This window comes from Oreochromis niloticus, linkage group LG22 (assembly GCF_001858045.2).
Source record: "Oreochromis niloticus isolate F11D_XX linkage group LG22, O_niloticus_UMD_NMBU, whole genome shotgun sequence".
Lineage (NCBI taxonomy): Eukaryota > Metazoa > Chordata > Actinopteri > Cichliformes > Cichlidae > Oreochromis > Oreochromis niloticus.
The window spans coordinates 32,717,446-32,743,178 of NC_031985.2; the positions used below are offsets into that span (position 1 = coordinate 32,717,446).

Below are 25,733 nucleotides of genomic sequence, written 5' to 3' on the forward strand. Positions count from 1 at the left end.
CTATCTGCCGGTGGTACATACCGTGCAGGGGCCTGTCCTTCCATGATGGTTCCTCGCCTTCCTCCTCTTTCTTGGGTTTCTGCTGCCTGAGGTATTCACTGAGCACACTGTCAGTTGGGGCCATCTTCGTGATGTATTCGTGGATGTTTCTTGTCTCATCCTGGACTGTGGTGCTGACACTCACCAGTCCCCGGCCCCCTTCCTTCCGCTTAGCGTATAACCTCAGGGTGCTAGACTTGGGGTGAAACCCTCCATGCATGGTAAGGAGCTTTCTTGTCTTGATGTCAGTGGCTTCTATCTCCTCCTTTGGCCAGCCTATTACCCCAGCAGGGTACCTGATCACGGGCAGGGCGTAGGTGTTGATGGCCCGGATCTTGTTCTTACCGTTCAGCTGACTCCTCAGGACTTGCCTGACCCTCTGCAGGTACTTGGTGGTTGCAGCTTTCCTAGCGGCCTCTTCATCGTTCCCATTCGCCTGTGGGATCCCCAGGTACTTGTAACTGTCCTCTATGTCTGCAATGTTGCCTTCTGGTAGTTCAATCCCCTCAGTTCTGACTACCTTCCCTCTCTTTGTTACCATCCGACTACACTTTTCCAGCCCGAATGACATTCCAATGTCATTGCTGTATAGCCTGGTAGTGTGTATCAGTGAATCGATGTCTCGTTCACTCTTGGCATACAGCTTGATGTCATCCATGTACAGGAGGTGGCTGACAACCGCTCCGTTCCGTAGTCGGTATCCGTAGCCAGTCTTGTTAATGATCTCACTGAGGGGGTTCAGGCCTATGCAGAACAGCAGTGGGGACAGAGCATCTCCTTGGTAGATCCCGCACTTGATGGTGACTTGTGCTATGGGCTTGGAGTTGGCCTCTAGTGTTGTGCGCCACATTCCCATTGAGTTCCTGATGAAGGCTCTTAGGGTCCTGTTGATCTTGTACAATTCTAGGCATTCCAGTATCCAGCTGTGGGGCATTGAGTCATAGGCCTTCTTGTAATCAATCCAGGCTGTGCACAGGTTGGTCAGTCTGGTCTATATATATATATATATATATATATATATATATATATATATATATATATATATATATATATATTATACATACATACATACATACATACACACACACACACATATATATGTGTGTAGGGCCTTGAGGGTGACCAGGTTAACGGCGTCCAGAGGACGGTCTGTGTATGCAACCCTACCTCTGGCGCCGGTGCCCACCTCTCAATTTTAAATCCATGTAGACATTGAGGGTTTTCGGGAGGGGCCGTGCTAACACCTGCTGCTCTCTGGCAGCAGCACCATGCCCTCCCTTGTTTTAAATGCACTTTAGAACAACACGCAGCAACACTACACATGAGCGGGAGGAGGAAGGTATGGGGTCTTCACACCCCCCCGTTCTCTACTAGCCATCGGGGCGGGGGGCTGGGAGGAGGTGTTGGCCGTCCGATTGGCCTCCCTGCTGCTGCGGAGCCTGGGGCGGTCTGCTTGCCTCCACCCCGGGGGAAAGGGTCGCATATCTTGGGTCTGGGTGCCGTTTCCCCCTCTGGGGGCGAGGGTACCTGGACCCGGGGCATAGAGTATGTTTGGGGAGTATGATTGTGTGTACATGTCTACGTATGTCTGTCCCTACGTTGGGTGAGTGCTGAGTGTTTGTATATGTGTGCATGAGGGTGGGAAAGCATGTTTATGTCTGTGTGTGCCTGTTTGTCTGTGTCTATATGTCAGGTCGGGTCTTAGACTCCACCTCCCTGGGTACTCCCAGGCCCTCCAAGTGTGGAGGCCTATCTCCCCTCACCACACTCCCTGCTGGTAACTGATGCCCTCAGGGGTTGGTGCATTGGTGGTTCTTGGTGTCCGGGGCTGGGCGCTCAGGTATGCACCAGCTCACTCCCGGTGGCTAATTGGCGGGGCCTGGTGCCTGTCGCTCGGTCAGGCCTCTTCCGGAGCAAAGGGGGCCCTCGGGCCTCCGGCCTCGGGGCCTGCAACTCGGTTCACTCTGGCACAGCTGGCTGCCGGCAGAGCCGGCGGGCACGCCGGTGGAGCCCCCTCTGGCTTCTGCTCCGTGGCTACTGGGTGACCCCCTCGTCTGGGGATCTCCTCAGCCCTTCCCAGGAGGGTGGCACGGATGCCCTCCGGTGGTACTCCTTGGGCTCTCGCACTCTGGGGCCTCTGGATGTCTGGAGCCTGGATCTCCTCCATGCCTGCTTCATGCCCTGGGGGACGGGGCTATGGGCCTCCACACCCTCTAGCAGACCGTTACATGGGAAAACCTTTTGTAAACAAGCGCGTTGATCCACACAGGTGTGCACACGGGTGTTCACTGTTCGTAGACATAAACTACACCTTTCTTAGCTGCTACTTCAAAGCACATTGTGCGCTGTCTGTCCTGCGTGCTGCACAACAACTTTCAATATTTAGTATTTACTGCTGTTCACACTCAGCTAGATTAACGTGATGGTGTTGTGTTTAGTATGTTGCTTTGTTTTTGTTTGGGTTTTTTTGCTTGTCTTCTCTTCTTTTTCTCTCAACAGGTGATCCAGGAGATTTTTTTTTTTTTCTTTCTTTCTCTTTGTCTTTGTAAAGTGCCCTTTCTCACTGTCCCTTTTCCCTTCTGTTTTTCTTTTCCTTCCTCTCTTTCTTTCTCCCTTTCCTATCCCCCAGTCATGTCTGTCCCATCTGTAACAACTGAAAATAAAATAAATAATAACAACAAAGTTTGATCAAATGGACCAATACGGCAATGCCATGATGATCCATTTGGCAAAATAAATCCATTTGGTATCCTTGTTGGTCTTCAGACAACAATTCTGACGGCTTAAGAACCAAACGGGACAGACAAAAAAAAAAAAAAAGAGGTCAAATGTAACTTGATATTTAAAATTTTTAAACATTACTTCATATGTGTTTACAATAAACACCACATTTGTAAGAATCATAGCTTTTAAGTTAGAGTAACAACGATTTTTGCCAGTTTTCAACCAATAAATCAATAAGTTGACCTTGAAGACCTCGTGGATGTAAGGCACAGAGTGGCTGTGGAAAACACCAAAACAGAAAATGGCTCGATGGTTTTCTGGCACGTTTTTTCAATAATAAATGTAAAAAGAGTGCTGCCATGTAGAAGATCGCATATTTCAGCAATTCAGTATTGTTTTTGGTCTTTGCAGATCAACACATTGTTTATATGAGCAGTGCCGTTTTTTTGTGGATTTTATTTCTTAGTGCTAGACACTAATTCATGTCATCTTGAAATGCCAAATCATAACAAAAGGGTAGATTATTGCTCAATAATTTACCACAAATGGTATTTAAGCCATTGCTTGGGGACAGAAAAACTTTGGAAAGAAATAAGAACGCCTGTGACGATCAATATCATCGTCAATAATGTTTCACTCAAACATTTCCTTTTGAGAGGTAATATGCATTTGTTCTATACATCACAAAACAACTGCATAAATAGCCAAGTAACTTATTCCCTCTGGGCAAGATACTTGAGCCAAGTTGCCTCTGACAAAATAAGGACTTGTCCATACATGGCAGAATTAAAATGTATGTGTCACCATATGCGTTGGCTAAGCGATACAATTAAACTGTTGCTGAATGTAGCAGTTGTGCCAAAGATAATCAAGGTTTTACAGTTTAATTAGCAAAGATGGCAGAACTTCCATAATCTGTAAACCTTCACAATCCTCCACGGAGCACAGACACAAAAAACTAAATCTTTCTGCAAAGCAAGTTCATCAGTATGTTAACACAGCATTATTAATGTGACTCCATTACATAGCATCAAATGTGTTTAATAAAAACGGCATCCCATAGTGTCACTATAATAACTGCTTTTTATAGCAGAAAACAAGTCTTATCTCCTTATTTCAGGGCCTCAATTATTGCTCAGCTAATTAAAACATTAAAGCAGTGTCGCTTAAATGACCTCATGAGGCGAGTTGGCACTGGAGCTGAGATAAACATGCAGCATTGTACGCGTTTACTTTCCCTGTCATTTGAATTTACGTGCAATTACACGCAAACGCACCAAGAAAAATACCCTGCGCTCCACGAGCAGGTCCGTATTGATCGTTCATTAATATTCATCAGCCCATAGAGTCTGTGGTAAAGAGGTTCAACAGTGTGAAGAGAGCTTGGGAATGAGACAGGAAAGAAAGAAGGCTGGGCATGAACTATGAGAGGCTAGGAGGAGGAACACAATGAATGAGCTTCGAGGTAGGGGAGAAGGTCAGACTATTTTTTTTAAGCAGAAATAAGAATTAGAAGAGAGGAAATCCAAGCGAGGAAACTAAAAGCTAGGAGGGAAATGGAGGTGTGAAGACCTTGAGACCTCCATCCTATTACTGCAGAATCTTAAATAAGGCAGGCAGAATGCCTGGAACAAGAACACTCCTTGTACAGCAGCACATGAACACTCATCAGCAATCAATATGTACATAATTTGAGACAGATAGTTCAAAGATGACTTTACTATATTCTACTGCAGGGCTAGCACTCAAAATGATTATCTTACTGATCACCAGTTTAGTTCAGCGATTGCTTTGTCTATAAAATGGAAGGAAATAGGCTAAATGTACTTGTGCAATGACAGCAAACAGAAAAGAAGAAAGCTCCTGTATTTGAAAAGGTAAATCCATCATTTTTTTTAAAACACCAACAATTATTCAAAATTTCTGTCAGCTACTGTTCCGTCTATTGTTTCAACACCACTCCACTGAAAGACAAATGCAAAAGTAACCATCGGTAGAGAAGTTTCAATCAAGACACTTGACATTATTACAGAAACCATCCATTTTCTTAAATGACTATGCAACTTACTGTGACAGGGGGCTGGAGCTTTTCCCAGCTGTCATTAAGCAATTCAGAGTCATTTTACAATCATTAGCTGAACCAATATGTGTGTTTCTGCACTGAGAAAAGCGGGGCACCTGGAGGAAACCTACAGAGACACAATCCCACACAGAAAGGCCTCAGCTGACCTGCAGGTTCGAGCCAGGAACCTTTTTTCCTGTGAGGCGAGAGCATTAATCCATGTCTTATTACTACAGAAGCCTTTTTAAAAAAATATTCATGGTTAGCTTATAAATATGTTACGATACGCAAGCAGAGATATACAGACCTGAAAATTTAGCCAGACTGATACTGGGGTTTACAAAGCTCAATTACGATCTGATTCTTTTATTTTTATTGGACTCCACTGTATAGGTGGCTGCGGTTCAAAAGGCAGAGCAGGTCATCTACTAATCGGAGGGTTGCGAGTTCAATCTCTGGCAAGAGGCTGAACCCAGAGTGTCTCCTGATGCATTCATCACAGTGCAAATGTGTGTGAACGTTAGACAGAAAGCACTTGGACATATAAAGAAGCACTTGAATGGATGAATGAGGCATGCTGTGCTTTGAGTGGTAGAAAAGCGCAAAATAAGAACCACTAATTACCACTAACTGTGCAGTTTTTGGGCCGGGGTTCTGTTTTTTGTTTTTTTAAATAGCCCAACAGCTCCGCAGCATTTTGGATCATTTTTAATGATGAAGTTAAAGATACACTAGTGATGCCAACATAGACCAAAAATAAAGTTTAATGATATCTTAAAATAAGATAATACAACTATTGAACCATTTAGTACAAATTTAATTTCCCGTGGTAAATATAAGACTAAAATTGCCATAGTTAAAGCAGTTTTCAATGTTTAGTTCCAGTAGCTTATTAAAAATATGTCGTGTTATTTAGTGCTTAGTCTGTTTAAGAGGGTAATCGTGAATTAGAATGATATCAGCACAGACTGGTCAGGACAGGTGACAAACTTGATTGAACCTTTTTTTTGATGTTATTTATGCTTCTTTTTATTTAGTTTTGTTTTTTCTAATGAGCATCAAACATACCTGTCTGGCATGCCTAGTTGCACTTGCACACAAACATACATCTCGATAAAGGTTGAAATGTTAAAATCTCTAATGTTGTAGTACCTAAATATTGATAAATAAGTACTAACCTGTAAACCTTGATGATTATTTTCACCTATAGATTGTAACCTTATAGTAAACAGGAAACAGTCAACTGCAGTTTTCATCTTTAGTGCTGAATGATGAGAGCGCTCACCATCGTTGAGGTCCTGCAGCAGGTTTTCCTGGCCGGAGAAGTCGAGCTTGACTTTGATGTTGACAGTCAGTGTCACAGACTGGCCCGGCTTTAGAGGCAGGTGAGACAATGCCTCATCCAACTCCCAGCTCAGAAATTCCCCAAACACTTTTTCTGCAAACACACAAAAGAAACATAAAGGATCGGTGAAACAAAGAAATATCGGAAAGCAAATGCCAAGGAATTTCCCACTGGGATACAAGGTGGCAAGACGTGGATGCAAAAGTATTTGGTCAAAGTAAACAGAGATGTGCATGGAGCCATTTGAATGCAGCTTGCGCAAATGTGTGCTTAACAGAGCACTTGTTGGTGTGTGTGTGTGTGTGTTTTGTTCAAGACGATGGAAAGAAACAGCATCTGAGGGGCATCTGATTTACCTGCCTCAGGCTGCACCATACAAGGTGTTACCATCACATTTCTTCTGCAGTAAGCTTTCAAGAGCAACAAAGCCGCTGATGGATCTTTTACCCACCAGTCTCTCGGTGCCCGTCACTATACCTGATGCTCTAATTTATGCCACAAACCCCTGCTACCTGCGAAAAATGGCTCAGCTGCATCCACTTCAGACAGAAGCGCCAAATGAATGATACATCACCTGAATAAAAGCATGTGTTCTGTCTGTGCAGGTGAGCCTCTCCTGCTCTGAGGGATTGGAGGAACAGCAAGCAGGCTGGGTTTAACATGCACTCACAGAATAAGGTGATATGCAAGCTCGCTGCAAGAACAACGGTTTACAGTTCCCTGCTTGATTCATAAGCAAAGCATGTAAAAACCCTCTAAGAGGATGTGAACAGAGGCAGCATTAAATAAAGATTTTGTGAATAACACTCCCCTTTAAATATTCATAAACTCAGAGCTTTTTGCAGTGAATTAAAGGAGAGGGGGGGAAAAGGGAGGCAATGAGATGAAGTAAATGAAATGGGAAAGGGGAAGGGGGGGGCTATTTATTTAAATATGCAACATCAGGCCCCACATTTCTACAGGTAAACAGCTATGATTGTGGATGATGTCATCACACTCTTTGATTACAAGTCACAAGAATGGCAGCAGAAATGAGGCCTGTCTGAGCTGCAATAGGGCGAGAGTACAGGTCACCAGTGCAACGCAGAGCTAATTTAAAAAGCCATGTAATCAATAACACCACTGTGAAGGTTTTATTGTTCGGCTGTGTTGGGTTAAAGATGCGCTATACATTAGAATTTTAAAGAGATTTATGAATATCATTTTCAATTTTAAAATAAACATCAAGCTAATGCTCAATTTGCATAATTCTTCTGAAAAACCAATCATACTTCAAATTAAGATTAAAAATCTCTAGCTTAATAAAATCAGTAGCTAGACACATTTCTCACCATCAAGTCTGTCTGTAGATTCAAGAGCTGTGTTTCTCTGAGCCACTGTGCTGGGTGATTCTGCTATGGAGCTATCCTTTGTTGATGACCAGATCTTTTTTTAATGAACCATCACCAATACACTTAAAAAAAACCTCACAGGACAAAATGCAGTCCTGTTGATTCATATTTGATCATCTGCCTTCACCCTTCTCTGTGTAACTGTTTTTGAGAGCTGAAGCAACAAGTGTTAAGAATTATAATAGTTGCAGTGACTAACTGATTGCAAGGTGATGGGAGGCAACCTGTCTCCAAACAATTGCGGCCCGACTCTGCCTGCAATCCCTCTCAGGCTGCCCAGAGGTTGTCATGTAATTGCTGTCCAATTTACACAACCCATTGCGGTCAGTCTGAGTCAGTCTACGCCGATGAGCCTGTGTCTCGCTACAACTCAACCAGTTGACAACTGGCTGTATTCTATATGATAATATATGAAATATGAAAGTGAGTGGAGGAATTTCACATCTGTGAGGTTCAGACTGGACACCGAATGTAAGTAATATGAATTCCTGTGTATGTAGACATTCATCACAGTTAATCACCATATCATCACAAACAGTTTGCATGGAATTGCTAACTTGATCTCATTCAAACACAAACTGAGAGCAGATTAACTCCATCTTAACTCCATTAACTCTGATTCAGCAAAGTTGCTTTGAAAATACCAACTGAATGTCAACGATCCTTGGCTTAAAAGCAACTATTGTCCAAGTAATTTTCAGACCATCACAAACATTTTGGTCATGCACTGGTCTCCAACTACTGTGTTCGCTAATGTGACTACAGCCTAAAGTAGGAAAATGACAGCTGTTTCCTGTCCTCCTTATATGCTCTGTATAGTTTGACGCAGCTTCTGTTTAAAAAAAAAAAATCTTGTGAAATTGCAAGCATTGTCTTGAGTGACTGTGATCAGCTGCACTGGCCCCATCAAAACCAGAACATGGGTTAGGTGACCCTAGTACTCCGAACAGGGAGTCATCCTGATGGAGTCAAATGACAAAGAAACACAGAGGCAGCCGACAGCAGCTCTGCTCATGGTAACACAGTCACTGGAGCATTAATAATCCCGTTTACCTTTCATGTTACGGGCTGTGCAGACAAAAGCATTTCATCCTTGTGAGACATGAATTTGTACAGAAGTGTTCCTGAAAGACGACTGAAATGAAGTTTATATCTAAAGAGCAGCAATGAAGTTGCAGTGATGAATGAAAGGTCTGACACCAGTTTATTTTCTGCTATTAAGAAACGATTCAGTTTATGTCTACGCTTATTTAAATCTAATACAATAAATTGCTGCCTTTGTTATCTATACAGTCGTATGAATATATATTTATTTCTGGGAAAATGGCGCGGTCTCATATTCCAAGATGGCTGCGTGCGCGGTGCAGCAGAAAGAGTAATGTTCTGTTTGTTTTGCCACAGATGTCTTCCTATTGTGACTGTGCTCATCTTTTATTCATTCAGCTCCCAAAGAGAATGGAGAGAGAGGCTCTCTCAGCTGTGGCCTGTCTAAAGCCACTACCAGTTTATGACAAAGGAGGCACAGGTGGGAACCAGTAACACGATGATCAGGAAAGACTAGTTTTGTCCACATGGTGCTACACTACCACAGCCTCTGTCCCCAGACTGGATCAGACATGCAGCCCAGGCGTGATATCATAACGCTGAGTGTATGTATGACTGAACGACGTCTAGGGAGAAAAATATAAAGTACCACAAGTTTATCAATGCATGAAACCTGACGACACTTAAGTCCACAGGAGGCCAGACACAAAATATGCAATGAGAATTTGCGCACCTGACACATTCTCACTCAATCCTAGTGTGTAATTTTAAACTAGTGATTAGGTTTCCATTTAAATGTAGCACAAAAAAAAAAAATCAGCAAAGAAAACATGCAAATCAACACATTTTCCGCTGAACAGCTGGTGCTGTTAATTCTTCCAGGTGGGCATCGTTAAGTCGCTGAAGAAGAAAAAGCTCAGAAAATTATGTTAAGAGACACAATGTAACCTTAAATGAATGATAAAGATGGTGAAAACATGGCATTTACTTTCATGATTGTGATGAATGTTGCTGTCTGTTCAATCCAGAGAAAAAACACATTGAATGCTTCCATCCGCCACCAAACCAACATGTTTTGGTTTTTATTGCTCCATTTTCTCTCCGGCTCAATCCAAAATTACACCAACTTTAAGTCAAGCGGAAAAATGTTTTGTGAAATTTTTGCCAGCCAATTCTTTTTAAGATGCTCATGTTCATCTAAAACTAACACACAGTTTTAACATGAGTGCTGTAAGTCACTGATCATCTTTGAGGTTTTATACTGTATGATGCCCCATTCACTGCAAAAACTGTGTTTCAAATGTAAAGAAAAACAAAAACAGTTAACATTAACATCATTAGCAGTACCAAATGACAGTACTGATGGTTACTTGATGGTTCTTTTTTTTTTTTTTTTCAAATGGATTTGAACAACAGATTAACTAAAGATGTTCTTTTCTAATAAGAGTTAAATCATGATCCTTGTATGAGTGTATTTTATCATCAAAGCTAATGTGTTAGAAGCGTAAGGATTTGATCAAGTTTTAAAAAGTCCAAATTGTGTTGCTAGAGGACTGGGTCAGAGCATCTCCAAAACTGCAGCTCTTGTAGGGTGGTCCTGGTCAGCAGTGGTCAGTATCTATCAAAGGTGTTATAAGAAAGGACCAGTAATGAACCAGTGACAAGGTCATGAGTGGCCAAGACTCACTGATGCATGTGGGTAGTGAAGACTGGTCTGTATGGTCTGAACTAACAGATGAGCTACTGTAGTTTAGTGCTGAAAAAGTTGATCCTGATTCTAAAGCATCTCTATTGTTTTATGTCTGATCGGTGTATTTCTACTTCACTAATAAGACAGACACCATGATGTTTTGCAGACAAAATGTTCTCACAATCAAAATGTTTTGCTATGATCTGATATGAAAGGCACCTGTACCCAACCCTGACATGCAAATTTTAAAGTAACCTAAACCCTTTTTATAAGGTGATCGCCCCTAACAGAGACAGCAGCAGTATGAAGAAATGATCCGTTTACACAGTTATCAAAAAGGGTCCTGGGACTCCAAGAGAATAAGGTAAAACAAACAAGCTCAAAAAATGTTTTTGATGCTTCCAAGAGTAATTTCTGTTTATAAAAACTTTATGTTTAAAGTGAGCGCTTGCTGACTTTGTTGAAGATGTTCTCTGCAGTTATGATAGTCCATTGTTCCTGCTTTAGTCTCCAGACCATGTTTAGGAATCACAGAGGAGATTTTCTGTTCCAGAATCAAAGGTTTGTAAATCTGGGGGTAAACCCATTTGTTTTAATAAAAACAAAAAACAAACAATTTTTTTGGTTTGGGCCTTAAAGACAAAGTATTTTTTGAAAACTGTTGCGTAACTCTACAGAAACTGTAGCTGAAGCTTTTTGAAAGCCTAGATGACAAAACATATCAAACAAAACAGTATTTTGGTATGAAAGAAGATGGGATAAGGCTGCAGTGTCAGTTCTACATACTGCAAAAAGCATCATCTCATCACTGCATCACAAAAAAAGAAGAAAAAATAAGAAAGTGAATTTGGACTGTCCCTCGCTTCTACATTCTCTGTCACGTGAGCTTCCTTGTTTTCACACTTTTTTCTGGATTCTTAGAATTACTTAACGATAATATGTACAGTAAATGAAATCTTCAAGTTCTTTGCCGAACTATCTGTACATAAAGTCTTTCTCTGAGAAAGCAGCATGTGTTGAATCATATCTTCTTTTTACAATCCACACAGTAAGTGTTTGGGAACTGAGAGGATCAAAAGTTGTAGTTTTAACAGCCAAATGTGTATATTCTATTTTTCACAGCAAAAGGACCTTCACAGAAGCTAGATTTTGGACTTTGTAGTGATACCAAGGTGGATGCTAAAGGAACATTTTTTCATACCTCTTTTCCACCTTTTACTCAGCCAACTACATTTCCCCCATTCTCACAGCTTATTACTCTTACTTTATCTGTACACATGCATCGGGGCAATCTGGAGTTCTGCACGTTGCTTAAGGATCTCTGACTAGAAGATTAAAGGGTTAAACCACTTACAGTGACTAGGGAAGAAGGGAGACCAGGTCCCGCTCCTTTATAGTCGGTCGTTACATTAAATTTGTAATGCAGAGATTTCTCTGGATTCTAACATCTGAGATTTTAACACGCTGCACATTTAAAAACAAGGATGCAAGTAAATTACATCTGTAAACATCCGAGTTAACTGCTAAACTGTTAAATAAGACAAGCTGAAGTGTACAATTCCTCATTATTAAATGGTGGGACATTAGTAGAAATCTTACCCAACAGACTAAAAATACATAGTTGCTAAAATGTGGTTGTCTTCTAGGACTTCCCTTATTTAAGCCACACTACTTGAAGCTGCAGGGGTTTCACAAGTGACAGCAACAAAGAAGATGAAGTTACACAGAAAAGAAGTGGATGATCAACTGCACTGCAATGCAATTAGGGGGTTAGGTTGTATCATGCAGCCCACCAGGCTGTTCTTCCTCTGAGGCAGCGTGTTTGTTTTGGCCTAACAGTCATTTTCTGACTAGAAAGCTTTAACAAAAGGCTTCATCAAATAACAGCGGGACCTTGTTATTCAATATATGAATTCCATGAATTCTCTTTACTTCAATACATGAAAATCATCCACACCTAGAATAAACTTTGAACAACTGCCTACAAATACAGCATTCCAAATGTCACTGCATAAACAGGCCGAGTCTTGTTCTAAGCACTGCGTCCATAATGCCTTACATTACCCGCAAATATAAACTCAACATCTTAATTCAGAGCTTCTGATCAGAGTGGTGCACCATTTCTGTCCCTACAATCTACACAAATGTGCCACTTGAGTTAATTATTAGACCTTAAGAGGACCAAGAGGCTATAGATGGATAGATGTATATATTTACTAATTTTTACGCAACTTATTCAAGATTTAAAGATGCAATATGAGGAGAGGATTTAAGTTTCACCAAATATTAAAAAAATAAAATTTTATAATTAGTTTTAGGTTAAATGAGAAGCACATAAGTAATGCAGTTGTCAGCACTGCCTAAGTTGGCTGTATTTGCAGGTGCAGATGTAAAAACAGATACAGCTTTGAGCCATCTTTAAAACTAGAGCAGTGCTATTGAAAGACCAGTCCATTCTACAAGTGTATGTAGAACTCATAATAAAAATATATAAAATCCCTGAGCCTAATTTTGCACCTTCTTTAAAGGCTAAATTTGTAATGTAATGTACTTTATTTTCTAAGAATGTAGGAATACATTATTTATCAAGGCATCTACTGTATGTTCCAGAACAGACTAGATTCAGTGACTCTGACAGACAAACTTGACACACAAAGACGACATCTCTTTGTTGCTCTGCCCAAATCCTCTTGTTGCTTAGTGCACAGTTTCTTTTCCTTTCAGTGTCTGTGGTTGATTGACCGCAGCTGACAGGCTGCTTGTCAGTGTGACCTCCTGCCTATGGCACAATGCTGATACATCTGGTTTATACAAGAGTTCACGGCTGTACAAAAACAGTATTCGGTATTTTATTATTACTCCAAAGATGAACGAGCATAGCAAATGTTTAATTTTACTTGAACTTTAGACAATCTCAACTTACTCTTATCGACACTAGGCTTCAGAAAATACTCATTAAAAGAAAAGATGAAACTTATCTGAACAAACAGACAAAAAAAAAAGATCTAATGAATTCATGTATTCGAGTCATTTTTGTACAACCTCTCTTCCTTCTCAGCTACTGCAGCTTTAAGAACAACCAATACAATACTATATCCCGTGTAGATTGGTAGAAAAAAATCCATAAAAACTCAATAGCGCTTCTAGACTCAGTAGTATTCACTTCAAATACACCAACTACCACAGACCTGAAGCAGAACACTGGAAAAATATCTAAATAACTAGTTATACACATAAAGCAAGACTTTATCACTGGTTGTAATCAATGGAGGGTTAAATTAGAACATACAAAATCAGGAATTACTGAGAGACTGTTTCCCATCAGTTCACAGGTATTTTTTTCCCCAATTTTTCATTGATACATTCATATGTGCAATCCTCTAAAGTCTAGGAGCAAGCCTACTACTGTAAAAATGTTTCCTGTTTGTAACTTCTATTCAAAAATTGTTCTTAGTCACAGTGCATCCTGAGTGCATTATTCAATAAGCCCACTTAAACCGTTTCAACAGGCAGTATCATCACAGACAGCCTTGAGGAACAAAGCAAAACCTAAATTGAATTTTTTAAAAAGATGCCCTGTGACACACTCCAGACGGAAGCTGATTTGACATTAAAATGGCCTTCAAAGGTCTCACAGCTCAGATGTGATACTTAATTGGTTACAGAGTTTCTTTCTTTGTACTGTAACAAAGCCTGCAAGACTGCACCCATGGAAATAGGTGAAGAAAAGAATGCAATCTGGATTGTAGTCATTGTGTCACAATTAGATCAAATAATGAGAGGGCTTTGGCATGTGCTTACTCGTGCATCATGCAATAATGATGTAAAATCCCTGGAACTTGTTGCCTAGAGTAGATGTTACAAAGCAAAAAAAAAAAAAAAAAAAAAACATACAGAAGTTAGCTGGAAAGTTAGCATGAAAGAAAAGTTTAACCAGGAGAAGTCAAACAACAAGGTCATATTATGTGCCCCACCTAGGAACTCCACTGTTCTACTGGGTCACTTCAATGCCTTTGGCGATCTGAAGGTGTGATAGGGCATGTTATTAGTTTCCCCAGTTTAGGTTTTTGTGATTAGTTTCTCATTTAGCTGGATTTCATGTTTGGTTAACGCTATGTTTTCGGCCAGAATAAAAGGCATGCTTTTTGTTAAAATCAAGTTCCATTTCCACGTTTCGTTTGTCTGCATTTGGGTCCACTACTGTGTACTCCACAGAGCATTACAGCTTGAGGTGTATGAAAGTTTGCCCAACCAGTAAGTATGTATTTTGTGGAGAATGTGTTGGAATGCATCCAAAATACTTCGTTCACATTTCTCAAAATAAGTTCAACTCATTCCTGAAGGGTGTTGGACTTCACCAGTTCTTTATCATCTGTTCAAGTGTTGCTCAAGTGTTCGAGCCACGTGGAGATTGTCAAGTACGGTGGTCTCAGGATTTTGTCTCTGCTTCTTGCAGATGATTAGTTCTGTTAGTCTACCCGCCATCACCTACAGCTTGCACTGAATAACAAGCAGCTGTGGTGAAAAATCTTCAAGTCTGAGACCCAGTTCAAGACTGAAGTAGAGGTAGTTCAGGCATCGGACGATGATTCCTCCCAGGCGCCTCCTAGGTGAGGCGTATCTAGCAGTCTTAGCCCGTGGGACCAGAGCAGACCCAGGACATGCTGGAGAGATGTCCGTGAGGTCGCTTAGGAATGCCTCAGTGTCCACTGAGAATTGGTGGAGATAACTGCAGAGAGGGAGGTCTGGGCATCTCTGGTTAGACTGCTGTCCCTGTGACCTGCACCACGGTAGGCAGTGGAAATTGGATGGACGCTTGCCTTTTAATGTACAGAGTGCAAGTGCATTAGCACTCAGATTGAGATTTGATACACAGCCCAACGTCCAGCACTAAGTATAATGTGTTGATCGCAGCCAGTATTAAACAAAGTGACCATATCTGTGAACTAAACAAAGTGACCAGATCTTTAATGCATTTAAAAAGGACACCTAGAAAGAAACTTTTATTTCCCGATGGTAACAAAAAAGTACTGCTTTCATGTGCATTTTCATGCATTTGATGGTTCACTGATATTGACTCTAAAAACTGGGGATACTGATGTGTCAGAAAGATTTATAAAAGTCCTATTGTTAAGAATCAGAGAATAAAACAGGCAAAGAAAAAAAATAAGACAGTAAAAAATTTTTACACCATCTTCCAGAGGCACGTGTGACTAATGATGACCTAAAAGCACTAAATAAGTTATACCATAACTACATTTTCAGGGGGACTCAAAGAATAAGTGCTACTGTTGCTGGTCTGACTATGAATACTGGTCCTTAGCAGGCAAAAGTTTAAAAGGAAAAGAAAAAAAAAAGAATCAGTTTGAATCAGAGGAATAAAACGAACTGAAATTGGAGAAGATAAGCATTGGAAAAAGAGGAAGGACTTGAAAGGGTTAGATAAAGATAAAACAGCCAAGACACTTAAAAACAAAAGAAGAACAGAATATTTCATTCACAAGGAATTTGAACAATAAAGGAGGAAAAGAAGAGCTTTTTTGGACAATTAAGAAGTTTAAGTACTTGAAACAAAAACCTTTTTTATAGTTGGACCTTTTTCACATAAGGTCTTAAACACTGTAGCTCTGAAGAATTTTATAAGATAATAACATTCAGCATATTAAAAAAAAAAGACTGGTGGTTAGATTTAATGATAATGCTCAAATCCTTGGGTAGAGTAATGATATTTCATCTGTGTCTTTGATATTATTGAGGCACTGGATGTTTCAAATTTGGACCCAGAGTATTTATTACTTCTTCATCCAACTCTGAAAATAACATTCCCTAGGAGGCAACGCTATATTTGCAGCATAAAACAAACAAAACGGTACCACAGTTTTATTTCAAAGACAACGCTTGTTAACTAGAGAGACTACGTTGTTCCTTGAAGTCCAGCCAGCAGGGAGCTTGGATGTGTGAGATGCAACAAGCTTCTAAGAGGTAGACATCAGTGGATTACTGTGTTCAAATTAAGTCTTGTACCATTTACCACTTACCACTGACCGGCAAATTACTTCTTATATCTTAAATCAAAAACTGGGCAGCGCTTTTGTATAGAAGGCAAGAGTGAAGCGCAGCACCTCTCATCCTGCTGTCGCTGAGTTATAAATTCTACATCAGGACTGTACACCAAAGGCTTGTGCTATCTCTACACAATAGAGTCTTCAACATATGTGAAAGACCAACAAAAGTCAGACTAGACCAGCCCCATGAGTGTTAACCCTTGGGCAGAGGAGGCACGGAGCCTGTCAGCACAGAATTTTGAAGCCATTTCAGAGAAGTCAGATCAGTTCCAGATAAAAGGAAACTGGCTCCCAGCTTCTCCTCCTTCACTCATCGCTGCGTGATTAAACTCCCACTGATACCACAGGGAGTCAGAGTGTTTAAAAAAAAAAAAATCTTCAAGAAATCTTTGCTTCATTTTAAATGTCTGTATTTCTGAGGCTAAACTGAGGATATACAAAGGTATGATCCTTTAGTATGTGGGGAAGAAAGGTGTTTTGTCAGAATTAACAAGTGAAAATGTCAACAGACTTCTCTCTGCATCTGAAAAAAAAAAAAATGTAAAATTGAATTTACATAGCGACACAGAGGTGAGCAACAGTAGCAATATTTTAAAAGCTATGATAACTCAAGTTTTGCTCTTGGTCATATTGAATAATTTAGGGCACTCGTTATAAATTAAAATAGTTTACAGCAAGAATAACTGGACTAGCATTTTACCAGTGGAGACAGCTCTGGCTCCGAGTAAAGAAATCAATAATGATTCTAAATATGGTCAAGTGACACTGGTTTCTCATAAACTGGAATGCTTCCAGCTATTAATGCTAATACAGTGGTTCAGTGTCAGAAAACGAATCACTTAGAAATAACCCACAATAACCAGCATCATTATTTTTAACTTTTGTCCAATAAAAATTCACCAGTATTTAGACTTAATGGCAGATACCTTACAATAATATGTGATAAGCATTTCACTACGTACCAAGGTGTTTTCTTAACCACTGTGTCAAATTTAGAATTACCAGTTAACCAAAAAAAGAATGACTGTGTATTGTGGAAGGACGTACCAAAGCCACAGAAAGGACCCAGCCAACCAGCGGACCTGAAAGGTGGTAATGACTGCACCACCAAATTCTCAGGGCACACACTGGCTTTCATGTTTTTTTTACTACAGGGCAAACTTTCCGAACATTGTCACCTGGAGATGGAATTTGGAGTCAGATTTTGAACTTGTATAGCTTAAAACACACACACACACACACACACACACACACACACACACACACACACACACACACACACACACACACACACACACACACACACAGAGTATATGTATATATACACTACCAGTCAAAGCTTTGGACACACCTTCTCATTTAATGTTTTTTCTTTATTTTTGCTACTTTCTACATTGTAGCTATATACTGAAGACATCAGATAACATAAAGCAAAATATATGGAATTATGCAGCAAAGAAAAAATTGATGAATAACTTCAAATATGTCTTGAATTTTAGATTCCTCAAAGTAGCCACTCTTTGCTTTGTTGACAGCGCTGCAAACCCTCGGCCTTCTCTCAATGAGCTTCATGATGATGTCACCTGAAATGGTTTTCACTTCACAGGTGTTGCTTGTCTGGGTTGATTTGTAGACTTTTTTGCTTTCTAAATGGGGTTGGGACCATCAGGTGTGTTGTGCAGAAGTCAGGTTGATACACAGCTGACAGCCCTATTTGACAACTGTTAGAATTCATATTATGGCAGGAACCAATCAGCTAACCAATCAGACCTGCCGGGTCTTTGTGTGATGCAGATAAGGTGAATGGATAGTCTCTACATGCATGGTTCTCACCGTGCATGGAGCATGGAGGAGGAGGTGGCCAACAAGTGCTCAACATCTGTGGGAACTCCTTCAAGACTGTTGGAAAACCATTTCAGGTGACTACCTCATGAAGCTCATCAAGAGAATACCAATAGTGTACAGCAAAGGAAATCTCAAAGGGTGGCTATTTTGAAGAATCTAAAATATTAAACATGTTTTGATTTATTTTCATATTTTGTTTACTATGGGTTCTTCCTCTGACATTTAGCCAGCTCTCCAACAGCTAGCATATATTCTTTCTTGCTGAAAGAATAAGAAAAATCACTGATGACGCGCTTTTACATCACCCGTTTTCCTGGAGAATGAACAATATATATATATATTTTTCCCCCCTAATATGTAGGATGTGAAATGTTAGGAGACTTACTAAAGCAAATGCTTGACAATGTTAAAACAAAGCTGTTTAAAGCACACCCACTGTAGAGTTAATGACCTCTGGTTCCTCTCTGATTTAAACAAAAAAGTAACAGCAGGAGACTTTAGTATCTCTGCAGCTTCAAGTGTAAAGTATACCATCGACAGTTAAGTAAAATAAAAGTTTCTTCAATAGATAACTTTGTCTTTCCAAAAAATAAATAAATTGCTCCCCATTTTTCCACATAGACAATGAAAGGAGGACAAAAGCAAGTGGGAGACAGAGAAACAGAGTGAGGGGGACTGCAGACATCAGACGGCCTGAGCAGGTGTTGAACAAAGAGACAGAACACAGACTGGAAAGCCACAAGAGCATGAAAGATCCCAACCACATACAACAAGGCAGCGACCTCTGCAGCACTGCGGACAACGGGACTGCAAGAGGCTGGACCAAAAACTAAGTGGGCAATAAACTCCATCAAAGCCTATTGCAACTACAACACAGATAAGACACTCAATGCACTTTGATTGTTTTAGTGCATTTTTTTTTCAATCCACATTTCTTCTGCAATCCTACTCTGTTTTGAACTTTCACAATTTCTGTTGTAAATCTATATCGAGAGCTAGAAAATTGAACAAAAAGGTATAATAAACAGACTTGGCTCATCTTGCTGAGGGTGCTTACCTTTGGTGCTGACAATCTTAGAGGTGAGCTCTAAAGTCTCTATGTCCTCAGATCCAATGTTCTCTAAGGTGATGGTCAACTGCTGCGTCTCTCCGTTGAACAGCTGGACAGACACGGAGGTAGACAGCTCTTCTTTGGACATGGGGTGAGGTGTGTAGGCTGACCTGTAGGTAGGTTCAGAGATACATATGGCCATTATAACTAATCAGAGATTAGGCGAAAAGCATCGAAACACCACATAATGTATATCTGATTGTATGTAAAAGTCTTGAGCCACCCCCCATTTTATTCAAAAGAGAGTTTAAGGCGCTGCTCCTCAGGATACATGAAGGTATTTGTGTCTCTTCTTATATTATGTTATGCCTAGCAATAGCTCTGCAGCTAGCCACAAAATAGATAATTATTTCAACTAGTCCTATTTCACTGCTGCTATTTAGCTTTACATCTTAATTTACAACCAAAGTTAAAGCAGTGCTCTATCTTGATGGAAATGGTATATGATCTTTAGATGTCAAATTCACGAGCTAACTTATAGCCAACATCTGACCTTTCTAAACCTCATAAATCTTCATTTTCATGGAAGCCTGAACTTTAAACTTTATTGTAGCATGTCTGAGAACAACCACACCGATCATTTTATTGAAGCTGTAAGATTAACTTGGACCATTTTCAGTGATGCTTCAGCATTTATTTGAACTGAATGAGCATCCATCCATTCTCTTCTGCTTATCCGATTCAGAGTCACAGGGGGGCTGGAGCCTATCCCAGCTGCCTTAGGGCAGGAGGGGTACACCCTGGCTAACACAGAGACAGACAACCATTTGCGGTCACATTCACACCTGTGGGCAATTTGGAATTATCACCTAACCCCACTAAATACATGTCTGTAGTGGGAGGAGGCTAGAGTACCTGGGGGAGAACATAGAAACTCCACACAGAAAACCCCGGCCAGATGGTGGAATTGAACTCAGGACCTTCTTGCAGGCAACAACACTAACCCACTCCTGCCGCATTTGGACTCAGAAATATTATTTTCAATGACAAGGGGCATGTCAGCAAAAGATTCGGTCTTCAAACTAGAATTTAGATGTCCTAAAATATTAAAACCGCAAATTTTGAGTTAATGTTTAGAATTCAAATGGTATAAATGTGAAAAGTGGAGCCTTAGATACTGCCGTTTAGTGCTGTAGGCAGAAAGTCTGTGAGGCATCCTGCAGAGACTCTCTGAGCTTTGAAGTCAAAACTGAAGATCTACCTGTGCATCCTGTGAGAACACCACACACTCGAGCCAAATAATACACTTCTATTCGAGTAGACACATGAAGTATATTCCAGCATTAGAGAATAAAAAGATTTTCCACATCAAAAGCTGATGAAGTGCTGTACTTACACAGGCATGACCTAAATAGTGAATTTTTAAAGCAGCTTTCCTGTCAGAATGATTTACAAAAGCCCAAACAGTGCGCATTACCTGCTATTTACTGGTAGAAAACCTACAATATGACTTCTACTTTCTTTTCTCAAATAACACACAATCTTGGGCTATAATGTGGTTCATGACCTGGGTTTCAAATAAGCTTTACACTGTTGGTTTCTTTGAAGTGTTTCTGTACTCACCACAGGATCCCAATATGCTTGCTATGATATAACTTTGGTTTGTAATTGGTATGACTTTAAGACCACTCAGCCACAAAGCTATCCCTTTTTCATAGCTATACTTGAACACAAACGTTTCATGAAATAAACACATAAATACGAACACAGGCAACTTTTACATAATGGTGTCAATACTCCTGAAACCTGCACATACGCTCAAGGGCAAACTGCATCACCTTGGCCAGAAACACGCTACTCAAAATGTTAACTTTTGTTACTTTTGGGTGTAAAAACTATGAGTAGAGTGCAGTCTGTGAATGGTACAACAGTCGCACATTTTTCATTGTTTTGGCTCTGTACCTCAGCACAATTGATGTGCAATGAAACAATGACTATAAAGCTAAAGTGCTGACTTTAAGCTTTAAAGGTGTTTGAGGGTGTTCACATCAATCATGGGTGAACAAAGCAAGACTCTTTGCCCTTCCTATATTTTTATGGGAAAATGTTCTTGTCTGCAGACGCAGTCTAACACTTCAATTTACTTTACTGAAGACAAAAATGAGGCCAAAAGGCCAATTCTAGTAGAGAGAAACCACAAAGCATAGCATGACTTTCAGTGGTTAAATAATCTACCAAATAGTTATTAAATACTTTACCCTTTTGCTGTGGGCATCAATATGTTGTATTAAAGACATGTAACCCAGTCTAGCTAATTTGGCTGCCAGCTAATGTAATTAGTGTTGAGGTGTTATCTTTGTTAAACAGGTGTTGTGAACCACATATGAACCTTTCGTTACTCAATTTGGCAAAGCAGGGCTTACTCAATGTTTACCCCTGGCCTACTGAGACCTGTGACATTATCAGCATAGCAACACAGTCAGATCTTTTGTACACTGACTGTTAGTGAACAATTAGTGTCATAGCAAAGACAGCGTGCAGAGAGTTCCTGACCGTGGCAGTGATGTCTGGAGCTGGAGGCGAGGAAGAGCGGGAATGACCTCCACTAAACAGCCACTAGTCTTCACACCAGGCAGGCCATCCAGCAGGCAATCGCTGGTTACACCAAACACCGATGTGTGGTAACCTGGGTTCAAATAGAAAATATAATCTTTAGTGGATGAAATAACTGGAGTGGAATGGTAAACCACTGACCTTTAAAAAGGAGTCTGACTCAAAAGTGTGTGCAAAAATACAAGCTAATCTTTCCAGCTAATTATTATGTGCAACAATCCAAGTAATGAAAAAATCTTTTCAGCCACACTGACCGTTGACAGTAATGTTCCCGGCTGTACGTGGGACGCCAACCAGAGTAACGGGGTACAGGCCAGACTCCGCAGGCAGAGACAGCGCTGCAGGCAGAGATTCAAATTCTACTCCAGAGGTCAGCAAACCCTGAATGCAACACAGAATAGGATGAGGAATGACCAGGATGTAATGCAGAAATCACACTCGGCAAAAGCCACCATGCTAAAACCAAGGAAAACTGACTGCAAAACCAGTCTCTCATCTTTTGGCCCAACATGGTTCCTCATTTGTTTTCCTTTTGAAAAAGCAGAGTGAGGTGCAGCAGTTCAATTTTCCAACACCGATTCAGTGTGAAGTATCTCTCAAAACATTTCAAATGATCCATCATCCTAATCTATCCACGATGTCCTGAAGATTAAATTTCTGGCGGTATGAGGCGGCCATTTCCATGGAAGAAAATCATTCTCTGCGAGAAATGACCACTTGAGCCATGTATGCCTGAGAGGTGAATGAAAATAAGTCCTACTGATGACAACACAGAAGGAAGGGGGATCAAAAAGGTTTCAAATTCAGCCGGCCAAATCCCCACCGGATATTATAGAGAGCAGCAAATTCTGTTCAAGTGTTTTGTATGCATTACAAAATCTTGCACTGGCCGTCCAAAGGGTAATTTTTAACCGTTAAATGAAAGTGTCTGAACTAAACTGAAATCAACTGTAAAATGTGGATGATGTGAAGAATAGCTCAGATAATATTTCTGGTTTATTACACCTACAGCTAAGCCATAGTATTGAATGTGTGATTACTAAGATATCAAAATGATTATTTTGAAGTGTGACAGGTCAAAAAATAAATTATAATAAATTGTTGAAGGTAAGGTTAACATTAAAGGAAGGATAGCAAGACCTTATCAAAGGTGAAAATCTTGTAGAAATTAATTGGGTCTTATATGTGAAAGAAAGCAAGTGAAAAGTCCCAAAAAGACCACATTTTAAAAAAATGAAAATCTCTCTCACAAAACATCTCAATACTTCTAAAATTAGATCTATTCTGTCTCAGAGTGACGCTGAGAAACCACTTCATGAATTCATCACTTCTAAACTGGTCTATTGTAATTCATTATTATGAAGCTGTTATAAATTTCTCTAAAAAGACTTGAGTTCATCCACTCACTACAGTGAGAGTACTATCAAGGACTAGAAAGAGACCATATTTTCCCCACATTAGCTTCTCTCCACTGACCCAATTAAATCCAAAACTGAGTTTAAAATCCTCCTTCTCACATTCAAAGTCTTCAAAAACATCAAGTTCAATCAAATCTTAAAGACTTGAAGTATTGTATTCATATTGTCCAAAAACGCATTTCACTGTCAGACTGCAGGCTTACTTCTGGGTCTTAGAGGACAAGAAAGAAACAGTGGTGAACCAGTGACAGGGTCATGAGGCGGCAAGCCTCGCTGATGCACAGCGAAGGCTGATTGACCTCAGTGGTCCAATCTAACTGAGGAGCTACTGTAGCTGACACTGTTGAAAAAGTTGATGTTGGTTCTTATAGAAAGGAGTCAGAATACGCAGAGCATCAGAGTCTGTTCCATAGCTGCAGACCGGTCAGGGTGCCCATGCTGATCTCCATCCACCATCCAAACTGCCACGTACCATCTACCCAAGTATTGTTGCAGACCATTTACACCCTTTCATGGAAACAGTGTTCCCTGAGGACAGTGGTGTGTTTTTAGCAGGATAATGCACCCTGCCACAAAACAAAAACTGTTCATAAATCATCTGAGGAGCACAACAATGGGTTTTAGGCGATGATCTCCAAATTCCCTGTGTCTCATTCCAATCCAGAATCTGTGGGATGTGCTGGACGAACAAGTTGGCTCCATGGCGTCCCCATCTCATAACTTGCAGGACTTAAAGGATCTAAAGTTAATATCTTGGTGTCAGATACCACATTACACCTTCAGCACTGCTTCAGGAGTCTAGCAGAGTCCTCGACAGGTCAGGGCTGTTTAGGCAGCAAAAAAGGGACCAATACAATATTAGTCAGGTCGTCATAATATTATACCTGATCAGCGTATATGCTGCAGCATACCATTAGTGTTTTGTTCTGTCTCCTTATGCTCTCGTTGTTCGTTTTCTCTTTCCCTAAACCCCCAACCATTCACAGCAGATGGCTGCATCTCTCTGAGCCTGGCTCTGCTAGAGAATTATTCCTACGAAGGGGAGTTTTTCCTTCCCACCATCGCAAAGTGTTTGCACAAAGGGGCTCCACTGATTGTTGGTTTTTCTCCCCAATACTGCAGCTTACCTTAAAATATAAAGCACCTTTATGCAGCTGTTATTGTGATTTCATGCTATATTGGCAGCACGGTGGCACGGTGGTTAGCACTGTTGCCGCACAGCAAGAAGGTCCTGAGTTCAATTCCACCATCAGGCCGGGGTCTTTCTGTGTGGAGTTTGCATGTTCTCCCCGTGTTTGCGTGGGTTCCCTCCGGGTACTCCGGCTTCCTCCCACCATCCAAAGACATGCAGTTTGAGGGAATAGGTTAATTGGATAATCCAAATTGTCACTAGGTGTGAATGTGTGAGTGAATGTGAGCGTGAATGGTTGTCTGTCCCTGTGTGTTGGCCCTGCGACAGACTGGCGACCTGTCCTATGACAGCTGGGATAGGCTCCAGCGCCCCCCGGGACCCTGGAAAGGATAAGCGGAAGCGAATGGATGGATGGATGGATGCTATATTGTTGAACTGAAATGACTTGAAAAACACTAAAAATGAGTTATCAATCAACAGTGTAGTCCATAGTGACATCTACCACCAGGTACTACATGTAACCCCACTAGAAAAAGAATACATGTATCACGGAACATCAATTAAATCAGGGTAGTTCCTAAAATCCTTACTTGAGAAAGATTCAATGAGAAACCTACTACACACTTACTGCCACAGTAAAGACAGTAACTTCATGACTGTTCTGGGCGACAGACATTGATCTAAGCAATAAGAAGAATGTGGGGAATTACACTAATTGCATCGGAAAAACAAAGTTTAAACCTTAACACACAACTGTGAATAACAAATGACCTGAACAGTAACCCGTTAGCTGCTTGAATGTTATTAGCTGAGGGAATTCATCAGCACTGTTGCTGTGTGAATGCAGTTTGGAGCAACACACTTTTTGGATTACACCATCAGCTGAAACAGAGGTCATCCAAATGACTGTGACGAATGGCTATGGATAATTGTTGGATTCTGACCCCTTACCAGTCTGCACCACGTACTGGACATCCAGCTGAACACTTTGTCTGACATCTGTTTGAGCTCCGCCTCCACAAGGACAGACACAGAAACATTTTACCACCTCAAGACTTTATAACATTTTGTAAAACCTTCCAAGCTATTTTGTTTTGTGATATTTTATTTATTCTACTGGATCAAGATGTTTTCCAAGTTTTGGCCTTGTAACACAGTAATATGCCAACATTTGGGATAAGTTCTTATCTCATTTGGTAAGACTATGAACTAATGGATCTTTTACTCAAATTTCCTTGATCAAATGTCTCGATGGCGACATACCCCATCAACACTGCTGTCAGGATTAGACGATTATTCTGTCTTTATCCTTTA

General features: G+C 40.6%; 1 protein-coding gene across 2 annotated transcripts in view; it reads right to left on the bottom strand.

Annotated features, from left to right (window-relative positions):
* The window catches only part of trappc9 (trafficking protein particle complex subunit 9), a 224,892-nt gene that overhangs the window by 149,752 nt on the left and 49,407 nt on the right, over nucleotides 1-25,733 (bottom strand). For both annotated transcript variants that reach the window (XM_025902130.1, XM_025902129.1), the window contains 4 exons: nucleotides 22,124-22,250; nucleotides 21,810-21,942; nucleotides 19,263-19,426; nucleotides 6,111-6,263 (listed from right to left, as the gene is read on the bottom strand). In XM_025902130.1, coding sequence (XP_025757915.1) covers nucleotides 6,111-6,263; nucleotides 19,263-19,426; nucleotides 21,810-21,942; nucleotides 22,124-22,250 — 577 coding nt within the window. The remainder of the gene's footprint in view (nucleotides 1-6,110; nucleotides 6,264-19,262; nucleotides 19,427-21,809; nucleotides 21,943-22,123; nucleotides 22,251-25,733) is intronic.